Genomic DNA, 12,258 nt, shown 5'->3' with positions numbered 1-12,258 from the left:
AGTGGGAGAAAGGTGAATTGTATATGTATATAGGTTAGATAATTGTATATTATACATATGTATTTGTATATTCTGGCGAATTATACATATACAAACGTGGCTAATTATACAAACTCGAAGTTAGCCCGCGTTATTAATGTATAATGTTAGTCGTGAGTGGTAATTATAGCAAACTATAGCTATGATGAGTAATTAAGTCGTATAAGTTTGCTTAACCGCGTAATTTTCCCATTTATAAAACTTAGCCAACTTTCACAAGACACAAGAATTCCGAGACTATGATCGAAATCTCGATAACAGACCTTAATTAAACTAAAGTCTTATTACCCTCTTGAATCCATTTTTTTGTAATTTTATACACCTTTTTGGGTTACGTGACATCCAAATATCTCCCACGCGCCTCAACTACGTGGTGTCACGGAGTATGCTACATAAGCCAAAAGGTGTATAAAATTACAAAAACAAAAAATGAGTTCATAAGGGTAATAAGACTTAGTTTAATTAAGGTGTGTTTCTGAAATTTCGATCATAGTCTAAGAGTACTTGTGCTTTATCCCTATTATCATCTAAAAATATTATTTATTTATTAAAAAGTGAATTAATTTCAGTTACCTTTGATTTTCCTTTAGCCATAAAAGTGGTTATTTGTCAAAATCATCTAGTTCCCGGCCCTTGTGAGTAGAGCCGTTAATATGGGCTAGATCCGTTGGGCAGGCCTGGCCTAACCCGTGATTTGATAGGGCTGAGCTACCATTTTTGGAGTCCATTTAAGAAAAATGCTTTTTAGCCCGGCCTGAATAAGCCTGTCGATTTGTGGGGCTTGAGAAATATGGATAGGGCAGGCCGGCCGGCCCGTGGGCCAAATAAAAATTAACTAAAAAATAAATAAAAAATAGAATATTAAAAATAACAGGAGTGTACGCTCAAAATCTATTTAAAGTTTGAAATATTACAATTTAAATACAAATTATGTTTATAAAATATGTACTACATAAAATAAAGTTTCTAAAATTTCTAGGGAATCACTACATAGGCCATAGCCTATGGAATATTATCATAATTTTTGTGTTTTATTATGATCATTGGAAAACAATTAGGTTCATATTTCTATTTAGCTATTTATGTTTTTACTTGAAATCAAACTTAATAAATATTATATAGACAACTTTATTTGCGTATTTGATTAATAAGTAGTAACACTAGTCGATATTTATGATAATATTTTTAAATTATAATTTAATTTAAAAAATTATAAAAAAAATATACTTTTAAGAAAAGAGGGCTGGCCCGACAAAGTCCGTAGCCCACACACTTATGGGTTATCCCGGATGGAGTAAGCCAACCCATATTGACAGCTCTACTTGTGAGTGGAAATTGAAGTTTTTGCACCGATTGTCACTATTTTTGAATTATTTTTAATTTTTTCTCTCAAATATCATGACTTTAAAAAAAATTAATGAAATTTTGTGGGTCAAAATGTTTTTATCTAAACTTATGCTTCATCTAACATAAGTTCTTTGAAAATTAAGTTTACCCAACATAAGTGGTATAGTATCTAGTTCATTTAGCATAAGTTTACAAAACTTTTTCCTCACACGACATAGGTTTTGTAGGAATAAATTATGCCTAATACGACATAACTTGTGGATTCTAAAACTAAACTTTTATCTCACTCGGCATAAGTTCTAGTAGCTAAGTTATGTTTATTATTGCATAACTTGTGGATTCTGAACTTTTGTCTTGATTAGCATAAATTCTATATGAATTAAGCCGCATAAACTTATTATGCCTTTTAAGGCATAACTTTTGTTATATTATAATACGAAAATATAAACTACATTATTTATTTTATTATGTCAAGGGCTATATTCAGTCATTTATTTTTTACTTGTCAAAGAAAAAAAAAAAAAAGTTGAAGAGCATCAAATTTGAAGACAAAAATTTAAGGACCGGCCAAAAGTTGAAAATTTTGTGGGTCCATTATTGAAATGAAATAACCCAACAGTGAAGCATAAAGAGGGCACCTGTAATTGGCGGTTAATAATATTTGAATGGAATCGTTGCAACCAGTAACTCCTCTCAAACTCCTATATAAGCATTTGGAAACCACCCAAACCGTCTGTAAGACATTTCATTTGGTCGTTTTCATTGAGATTAGAGCAAATTGAACTTCTCTTAATTAATTCAATTCTTCCTGAGATCACTAGTATTAATTAATGGCGTCCCTTGCTTCCCGTTTGCAACACTCTGTCACTCCCAATGCCCTCAGATCCTATCTCGCTGAGTTTCTCTCCACTTTCTTTTTCGTCTTTGCCGCTGCAGGCGCTGCAATGTCCACCAGTAACTTCTTCTTTTAGTAAAATTAAATTCTACAATTTTCTCTTAGTCTACTTTAAGTGTGTTGTGTAACTTGTGTAATGTGATCACAGGGAAAATGGTGCCTGATGCGACATCAGATCCATCTAGCCTAGTGGCAATTGCAGTTGCAAATGCATTTGCTTTGTCCGTCGCTGTGTATATATCAGCCAATATCTCTGGAGGACACGTGAATCCCGCTGTCACGTTTGGAATGGCTGTAGGAGGCCATATAAGTATTCCCATGTCGATATTCTACTGGATTTCTCAAATGATTGGTTCTGTCACCGCTTGCCTTCTTCTCAAATTCACTAATCAGGTTAGTTGATTTCCGTACCTTTCAATTTCGAGAAATTTCCCTGCCTTTTTATCCCTGTTAAATGTCGCACGTTGGTTGAGATCTGGCGCAATTCTCAATGATGAGTTGAACTTTTGCAATTGAGTTAGGTCGAATACTGTTTATTCAATTGGCCAAACTAATTTCATTCCAATGACTTTTCCTTTACTTGTGTTGCCAAATGGAATAAACTGGAGAATTTCCTGTTTGTGTATGCTGGATTAGTGGAAGAACAAACATTCTGTAATTTACTGAATCCCATGATCAAAAACAGACATAAATATGAACTCATTTTCCTTTAATTTGCTGATAATTAAAGGTACGCTGATTTTCTCTCATTGCAGCAAGTTCCAACACATGGAATTCCACAAGAGATGACTGGTTTTGGAGCAGCAGTACTCGAAGGCGTGATGACATTTGGTCTAGTGTACACAGTTTATGCAGCTGCTGATCCTAGGAGGTGCGTCCACGCAGCAATTGGGCCGTTGGCAATTGGCCTGATGCTGGGAGCAAACGTCATGGCTTCAGGGCCATTTACTGGGGGATCAATGAACCCTGCTTACTCATTTGGCTCTGCTGTTGTTAAAGGGAGCTTCAGGAATCAAGCAGTGTACTGGATTGGACCTTTCATTGGTGCAGCTATAGCAGGACTTGTTTATGATAATGTGGTCTTCCCTTTACAAGTGACTGAGTCTTTGAGGGGAATAGGTGGTGGAATTGTTGCTGTTTAAGTGCTGCAGTTTTTTTTTTGCTATTGTTGTATGTGTATGTATCTATGTATTACTTCTTGCTAGTCTATAAAATAGGATGTTGTTGCCTTCTCTTTACTAGAACTACCAGTGCTTAGTCATAGTCTAGTTAGTTGTTTTTGTGAATTTAAGGTTATTCAAATCTCCTTTGTTATTTTTTTATTTATGTCAATTTAAAGATTTGTGAAAATAACGCCCCCACCTCAACTGTCATCAACTTAGAACTCCTCAAAAGAGGACCATAAAACTTATAAGATGAAGAAATAAAAGACAATTTGGTGCACTAAAGCTCCCGCTATGTGCAGAGTCCAAAAAAGGTCCCGACCATGTGACCACAATCCAGTTTATGGGAGGGGACCATGTGACCACAATCCAGTTTATGGGAGGGGAAACTTTAAATGGGATGGGCACAACTAGAAAAATTGGTATGAAATTGATGTTATTTACACACCATGTAACCACGTTTGCAGTTTGATTGCAGTTTGGAATTTAAATCACAGTTCAGATAATTAATCAAGTGTTCAAACCTTTCTCTACCATTTGTAATTTCTAAATCATGATTTTAGAATGGAAGATATGGTATATAATCATTCTTACTTGTGCTAAAAAAATTGATTAACAACCAACAACTTGTTATATTAATGCCTAAAAAGGTTCAAAGAATTAAATGATGTGATATCACTAGTTACTATTTATCTCGGAAAAACATAAAAATAAGCAACTCTATGTGCTAATGAATAAGACTTCTTTAGGACCATATAGATCACATTTTTCACCTCTAATAAGACTTGCAGTTAGATCAATCCTTTTCTCTAGCATTTTTCAATGTTATACGAATTGCAATTGCTTTAACGATGACTTTTCTAACGTATTGAATTGAGGTGCCAAAGGCTTGAAGCAAGTTGCCACAACTATCCATAGCCCGCTACAATCAATGCTTGCTTCTTTCTTCTTCTTCTCGTGTAAATTAACATATGTAAACAAAACAATATCATCTTGTGCCATGACTATATTTATGTTATTAATACAAACAAGTATAACTATAAGAGAAATGGTAGGAAGCAAGTAGTTTTCATATGCATGAAAATAAAAAAAGAACCCTATTTATAATACTTGATTTTATAAGCTCGATAGAATTAGGATATTGTTTAGCATTAGTTAAAATATCAGATCACAAATTTCTAAATTAAGCCAATTGAACATCTAAAAAGCAATTCTTACACATTTCACAAATGTTTTTCATTCTGTTAAAACAACGTGACTGATCGATAACACATTCAAAATATATTTTCGAATAAAATGCTTATAATTATTCTTAATATTCACATATCGTAAAAAATTTAAAAAAATTATTTGAAAAGACTGACAACTAAATTGGAATCTCTCGTTAAATTTAAATTATTATTAGTATCAATTGAAAGTAGTATGATTGTTTGTTGATTGTTCATACAATTTTAAGAAGAAAATATTTTTTGTATAAATATCATAATTGTGTGATAGTAAAATTTACTCAACAAAAGTAAAACATAAATTTAGGTAAAATTATTATTAAGTTTTAAAAAGACATATCTTTTTCATTAGACTAAAAAAAGAAAATAGGGTCAACATGGAGAATGTTTATTCAGTTGTTTATAAAATAGCATTAGTCAAAAAAGTCACAGTACATAAAATAATATCTCTTCAATATCCTTCTTGTTCGAGCTTCCTTTCACAATTAACAATGGCGCCTAAACTCCTAGCTCTATCCTCCTTATCTTCTATTTGCCCATTCCCTATACCCAATTCCTCCCCTTCTAGCCTCAACATTTACAAATTTCACACTCCTAAACCCACCCTTATCTTCTGCAAATCCACTGAACCCCAAACTATCTCAGAATCCGAACCCGAGGGCTATGGAGCTGCTGCCCCGACCCGAGGTGACATATATCTTCAACGCCAACAGGTCGTCGCTGCATCTTCATCGGTGCTAGCCACAACTAAGAAGAAAAAGAAGAAGAAGGATAATATCTTCAAAATTTCCAACTTGGCTCCTTGCTGTTACGGCTGTGGAGCTCCATTACACACATCGGAAGTGGATGCTCCAGGTTATGTTGACCAGGAGACATACGATTTGGTATTAAAATTTTCTAATTAATGCGTTCTATGTATTTGTGATAAGGTCTCTTTAATTTTGGGAGTTTTACTGAACTAATTCTATCCGGAAAATTTTAAGTTAGTTAAGTATCATATTCACTAAATTTGTTAGGTTAGTTGCTACTGTTATTTCCTAGACATGGAATGTATAAGTTTACTGTTGATGCTTTAGCTCATTTTATTTTTTGGTTGGATGACAGAAAAAGAAACATCATCAACTACGTAAAATTCTTTGTGGACGGTGTCGTCTATTGTCTCATGGGCACATGATAACTGCAGTAGGTGGAAATGGAGGTTATTCTGGAGGAAAGCAATTTGTTACAGCAGAAGAGCTTCGAGAAAAGTTGTCTCATGTGCGCCATGAGAAAGCTTTGATTGTTAAATTGGTAAGCCACGAAAAAACGACTCCAATTTGTTTGTAATTTCTTAATGATGTGGTAATCTGAGGTGCTGCCAGAGTTTTGCCAATTTGAGTTTTTAAACTGAAGATTGTATAAATGTAGTTTAAAATAATACATTTGTTTGAATATCTAAGTCAGTTTTCTATATTCTATTTAGACTAATTCATCCCGTACATCAGAGTGAACTAACTCAAATAGTACACCACAGTGACTCTTACTATAGGAATATTACTTTATAATATGTTCTTGACTGCTTTATTCATATGTTCACTCTCCTATTTGAATGGTTATACAGCTTTGTCCTGCATTGAATTTGTAGGCCTCCGGCTCAGCTTGGGGCTTAGTATCTGCGCATTAGGAATCTTAGATAAAGCTGAAAAGCCTTGCAACCAGAAGTAATTAATGGATGATAACAATTTCAAGCATCATTTTTCCTGTTAAAAATGAAGTGTAGTTACCATGAAAAAATATATTCTTTATGCTAAGTAATACAAGTGTGCCTTTTGCAATGAAGTCACTCATGAGCAAAGGTTTCATCAATCAACAATATCGGACAAATTAACCTCTTATCTAATGGATTGAAGAAATGCCATCCAACCTTGTGAAAGCTTGTATTTCAGTCTTAAGATTGATAACACTGGTGTTGATTACTATATTGATAAAGCAAAGAAATATGATTGTTGGTTCTCATTTTTCAGTTCATTTCATTGACTACTAAACCTTGTTTATTTATGTTTTCTGCACTCTTTATACCTTCATGGATCACCGTCTGTAGGTTGATATTGTAGACTTCAATGGCAGTTTTTTGGCTCGTGTCCGAGATCTTGCTGGTGCAAATCCCATAATTTTGGTTATAACTAAGGTAATTATAGCAACTAAGTGATATGCAGTTAATGGCAGTACTAACTTGTTTTATATTTTTTCCAACTAACATATTTTGTACTCTCTATTTCACTTTCTTAAGGTGGATCTTCTTCCAAAAGATACTGATCTTAATTGTGTTGGTGACTGGGTTGTGGAGGCCACAATGAAGAAGAAGCTTAAGTAAGTTTGAGGTGTATTATGTATCCTTTATATCTTTGACTCGTTTGGTGCAATGGAAGTTATAGCTTCAGCTTGGATTAGTTGGTGTGCTTCTTTTGAGATCCTAATTGTCAGTTAGCCATCTCCAACCAGTATTGCTCAAGTGTGATCCTTTTGTAGATCATGTTCACTTTGTAGTAATTTGATAATGTCTCTCCTGTTTAGTAATATTCAGTTAGTGATTGTAGTTAAGGTAAATATCTTATCCGACTTCTAATCCCAAGAACAAAAGACCACATAAAAATTTGAAACAGTATGCTTCTTTTTGCAGTGTTCTGAGCGTTCATTTAACAAGTTCAAAGTCATTGGTTGGAATCTCCGGGGTGGTGTCAGAAATCCAAAAGGAGAAAAAGGTCGGTTTCTTCTCTATGAAGATGTAAGATTACAATTGTCCATTTTGGGTAAAACTGCCTTGGTATTGTACGTCTGTTTGAAAATATGCATTTTGATATATACATATTCATGAGAAAAAGGTTGGTTTCTTGTCTATGAAGATGTAAGATTACACCTGTACATTTTGGGTAATACTACCTTGGTGGTGTACGTCTATTGTTTGAAAATATGAATTTTGATAAATACATATTCATGCAGTTTCTTCTTAAAGTTATCTTGACGCTTACCAACTTTCACTTGAACTAAAAGGCAATAAATTACCATCATGAGCTCCTTATATGTGAATAGGATGTTCACAGTGCATCCTTTTTTGGATGCTGATCAGTGTATTGTGGTCCATTCTCACAGAATCTCATTAAGCATCTCCAAAGGATAAATCTCATTTTTTCTGGAACTACATTTCATGGCTTATGCTAGTTCATCCATTACTAAATCAGCTGATAAATAAATGGATGTGACTCATGATTCTGTTTGACGGATCTTTTTAGACAGAGACTGGATGAACTTAAGTATGAACGAGATTGTGTCTGGATATGTAGTGATAAAGACAGCTAATAAAATCAAATTGATCTCTTCAAGTAAAAGTTAGTCCATCTTGCTAGTAATTTGTATTGAAGGCTTGTTAGTCCTCTCATAAAATTAGATATTGTGTGATCATTATTCAATACTTGGATCTAGTCTGTCCAGTATTTGTGAGATCAAAACCTAATTGTTTGTTCTTTCAGCTATTATGTGAACGTTCTTGTTTTTATTTGGAAGGATCTTTGTTTCTTTGTCAAGGAACTTTGTTCCTGCTTAAACAAATATATTGTAGGCTTTACTCTTGAATACCTTTTGTTCACACCATTTTACAGCTTACTAATCTAGTGTTGATATTTTCCTGCAGGGAAGGGATGTATACATTCTGGTTAGTATCTGAAACTTGGAATTTGATGATTAGTCACATTTTCTTGTGTTGTGCTGTGTCTTTGTTAGTTCTTCAATTTAATTCTTAGTTGTTTGTAATCAATTTATGTAAATGTGAAGTGCTATTGACTTTTCAGGGCTCAGCGAACGTGGGAAAATCTGCATTCATCAATGCACTGTTAAGTAAGTTGTTTATGAGCCTCTGTATTCATCACACTGTTGGTGGGTGATTTTGTACATAGGGTTTAGTTCCTTAAAGTGTTTTTTCTTTTGAGGGGTTGCAATTCATAAACCCATAGATTTGTCTACAATTTCTGTAATTGTGTGCTCTTTTTTTCCCTATGTCACTTCAGACAAGAGTAGGTCTTAGTATCTCTGGTCATAGAGTTTGTCTCAAATTGGAATTTTGTACTGTGGTGGAATCACTAGAAATATCCTATCAACAACTCTGCCTACCTAACATAACCTAATATGTAGATGTACTTTTTCCATTACTTCCAACAACATTCTATGAGTTTAGCTTATCAATTTCTTCTATTTGATAGATAATGTGTAATTTTACCAAGTGATGGTCGCTTCAATTTTCCAATGAAATCTTGCTTTGACCTGGACTAATGTGCTAGCAATATAATGGCAACTGGGAATTGTAATTTTCAGTCTTCTCTTTAAATGCATATTTGTTCTTTAAGCTCTTTCATTGCTTTGTCCACTCCTCCTTTTTGTCTCTGCTATTTGTAACTTACTATGACTGTGTAATCAGATACGATGTCATATAAGGACCCAGTGGCAGCCTCTGCACGGAAATACAAACCAATACAATCAGCTGTTCCCGGAACGACACTGGGTCCAATCCCAATTGATGCTTTCCTTGGTGGTGAAGTAAGTTTATCTCGCTGTAGCAAATGATCAACCAACTTCTTTACGTGATAATCTAAAACGGAGTTTGAATTACTGGGTGCAAGGGAAGGTTAAAAGTGTAGTTCTTGAATCTTAAAAGAGGAAGAGATCCTATCTAACTTCTATTATACTCGTGGAACTTAATCTGAGGTTGAGAATGTTTTTCCCCTAATGGTTGAATCATTAATTTGACACTGGAACGCTGCTAAATTAGTTCATTCGACCAAAAGTCAAGCTGCTCATAACTTTTTTTGAGTCTCAAATGATGCCCAGGAAACCATATCTACACATGCTGATGACAAACCTTTATGAAAAAAATGATAAAGATTCATAATAGCTAATCACATTAATCGAAGTCACCATAGCTATTGTCCTTAATGTCCGACAAAATAATTTCTGATTGATTTTACTTTCTTGTCTTTATTTTTATTTTTTTGTTTAATTTCCAATGTTAAAAGATGAATACTTAATAGATTGATAGCTCTTCCAATGTGTGTGGTTTTAACAGATTCTATGCCCTTTATTATTATTTAGAAATTGTATGATACCCCTGGAGTCCATCTTCATCATAGGCAAGCTGCAGTTATTCACGCGGAAGATCTCCCTACTCTTGCTCCTCAAAGTCGTCTTCGGGGTCAAGTTTTTCCAGTATGCTCTTTCTCCAACATTTGCTTTAAGAGATCTTGATGTCATCAAACTTGCCGTGTATTCACTATTTCTCTCTTTTTCCTGGTTTTCTAATGTAACAGAGTTCTGGGAAAAACTTGGACTCGCAGATAGCTAACCGAATGAGATCAAGTGGCTTGAGTGGATTATCAATATTCTGGGGAGGCCTTGTTCGAATTGACGTTTTGAAGGTTTCTCATAAAAAACTTGTCTCCTTTGCATATATAGGCAGCCCCAATCAGTCATTTTCAATTGGTGGACTTTAATATTACTTCAGGTTCTCCCAGAGACTTGTTTGACATTCTATGGACCCAAGGCGTTGCAAACTCACGTAGTGCCTACTGAAGAAGCAGATGAATTCTACCAGGTAATTCCAAACTCTTCTATTTTATACTAAGTGGTCTTTGACCTTTGACCTTTTTGGTTGTGGATGGCAATGTAAAAAGAAAAAAGGGAAAGCACTGCACTCACAAATACAGAACTGGAAAAAGTATGAAAGTTTTCTTCTGTGTTTATTTTCTTTTTCAATGAAGAAAGAGATGAATGAAGGAAAAGTAATAGAATTCATGGCTTCTTATTTTCTTTGTTCCAACCCCTTGCTCTTACCTTCATGATAATTTCATAATGGGCATTCATAGTAGGTAGAGTTGCCAATTATGTATAAATCCCTTTAGAGAGATCATTACAGAACCGATGTAAAGAGATCTTTTTTCTATACGTACTTTGCACGTGAAACATCTCTCATTGTTGCAGAAAGAACTCGGAGTTCTATTGACACCTCCGACAGGAAAAGAAAAGGCAGATGACTGGATGGGACTTGAAACAAAGCGGCAGTTACAAATTAAGTATGAAGATATTGAGAGGTGAGCACATTCATATATCACCAACTTTGACACTATCTGGATGCCTAACATGCCTTTTTTGTTGTTGCTAATTTGTCGGTATAGACCTACCTGCGATGTGGCTATATCTGGTCTTGGATGGTTTTCCGTTGTACCGGTTAACAAATCAGCCGGAATATCTAATCCAGTTTCAGAAGTTACAGCTGGAGAGCTAACTTTTATTGTCCATGTTCCGAAGCCAGTAGAGATTTTTGTTCGATCTCCTATGCCTGTGGGCAAAGCAGGAGGACAGTGGTACGACTACAGGGAGTTGACAGAGGAGGAATTAGAAGTGAGACCCAAATGGTTTTTCTGATTGTTACTAGTTTCAGTTTAACTTTTATATGATTGACAGTGTTACTTATTTTTTACATTATTAGATCACCTAAGTATTCGTCATAAAAAAAGTAGATGCCTAACCTGGGATATAACGCAGGTTACCTGCTACAACAGGTATATACGGGTAATGTGAAAAAAAAATCTTGCGCTCAAAATTAGTTTGCTTCAATCCATGTATTGCATATGCTGTCTGTGAAACAGGCCTGATACCTTTTTTAAGTTTTAACAGCTAACTTGGAGAAATCTATTAATTTGATGATCATAAAAATAGATAACCATGTTTAAACAACTATAATCGATAACAAGTCCATTCCAAACAAATTGGTAAATAAATTATAATTTCAAAGCAAATAAAATTTATGAATTTTTTAGATCTCACAGTTATCATTACCCAAAACTAATGATTATAAAATAATCACTTTAATATTAATTCGAATAGAGATTCCTCATCGTAACAAATTCGGTAAGACTCATTGTGATTTGTGGGTAATGATAAAGAATTGTATAAAATTCAGAATTTTCTTTTAAAGAAATCCAAGTTAATTTTGAAGGAAACTTGAACACTTAGAAGAATCAAACAAATTCATATAGATATACTATATGATATAGAAATGATTCATTGTAAGAAAGCGAAAGAGGAGAGGCCAAAGACTTATGTATTGAAATAACAATTCTTACTTTGTGATCTTTACCTTTTATTTATTACCGCGTGTTAGTTATGAACTTATGATTGAATTTTTACAGGAAAAACTACATAATTGGACATATATTCATATTATATTTACTAATTTTATTTATACTTTCAAATAATTATCCATTATCTCACTCTTTATTAATTATGTACTAGATTTGGAGTCACATATGTTGTGTCGTAATTTAGCTATTTCTAGAAAAATCACTTTTTGAAATGTTCTAAGTATAAAACAATTTGAGAAATACTTAGAAAGAGTCGCCACTTAATTTTTTAAAGAAATTAAGAAAACTTATAATTCCCAAAGATTTAAACAGAAAAAATCATTTAAGAATACCAAAACGGGTTCGGGGTTCAATTTACACTTCGAAAAGGGTTTAAGCATTTGAAGTGTCCGCTAACATGCGGTTGACCTGTGACTTGATTA

The 12,258-nt window shown here is 34.0% G+C and overlaps 2 protein-coding genes across 2 annotated transcripts; both read left to right on the top strand.

Annotated features, from left to right (window-relative positions):
• Positions 1-2,216: 2,216 nt before the first annotated feature.
• Positions 2,217-3,423, top strand: LOC102601534 (probable aquaporin TIP5-1). Its single transcript, XM_006358205.1, has 3 exons — positions 2,217-2,340; positions 2,430-2,674; positions 3,037-3,423. The coding sequence occupies exons 1-3, from the start codon at positions 2,217-2,219 to the stop codon at positions 3,421-3,423; spliced, it is 756 nt and encodes a 251-aa protein (XP_006358267.1).
• A 1,699-nt stretch (positions 3,424-5,122) lies between these two features.
• LOC102577659 (nitric oxide synthase-associated protein I) lies at positions 5,123-11,312 on the top strand. The gene is given in 13 exon segments (NM_001288548.1): positions 5,123-5,554; positions 5,775-5,960; positions 6,751-6,837; positions 6,940-7,019; positions 7,330-7,411; positions 8,338-8,358; positions 8,495-8,540; positions 9,118-9,236; positions 9,789-9,902; positions 10,004-10,111; positions 10,198-10,287; positions 10,674-10,783; positions 10,868-11,312. Coding segments are annotated over 13 exon segments (1,686 nt in total). The 5' UTR covers positions 5,123-5,161; the 3' UTR covers positions 11,118-11,312.
• Positions 11,313-12,258: the final 946 nt, after the last annotated feature.

This window comes from Solanum tuberosum, unplaced genomic scaffold, assembly GCF_000226075.1.
Source record: "Solanum tuberosum cultivar DM 1-3 516 R44 unplaced genomic scaffold, SolTub_3.0 scf00271, whole genome shotgun sequence".
NCBI lineage: Eukaryota > Viridiplantae > Streptophyta > Magnoliopsida > Solanales > Solanaceae > Solanum > Solanum tuberosum.
This window is presented reverse-complemented; position numbering and strand designations above follow the sequence as displayed.

Excerpts from the sequence above, each read along its gene's own strand:
- LOC102601534 (XM_006358205.1), top strand. The coding sequence starts at position 2,217 with ATGGCGTCCCTTGCTTCCCGTTTGCAACACTCTGTCACTCCCAATGCC. Across the intron at positions 2,341-2,429 it reads AGGCGCTGCAATGTCCACCA|GGAAAATGGTGCCTGATGCG; the intron begins GTAACTTCTTCT and ends ATGTGATCACAG. Across the intron at positions 2,675-3,036 it reads TTCTCAAATTCACTAATCAG|CAAGTTCCAACACATGGAAT; the intron begins GTTAGTTGATTT and ends CTCTCATTGCAG.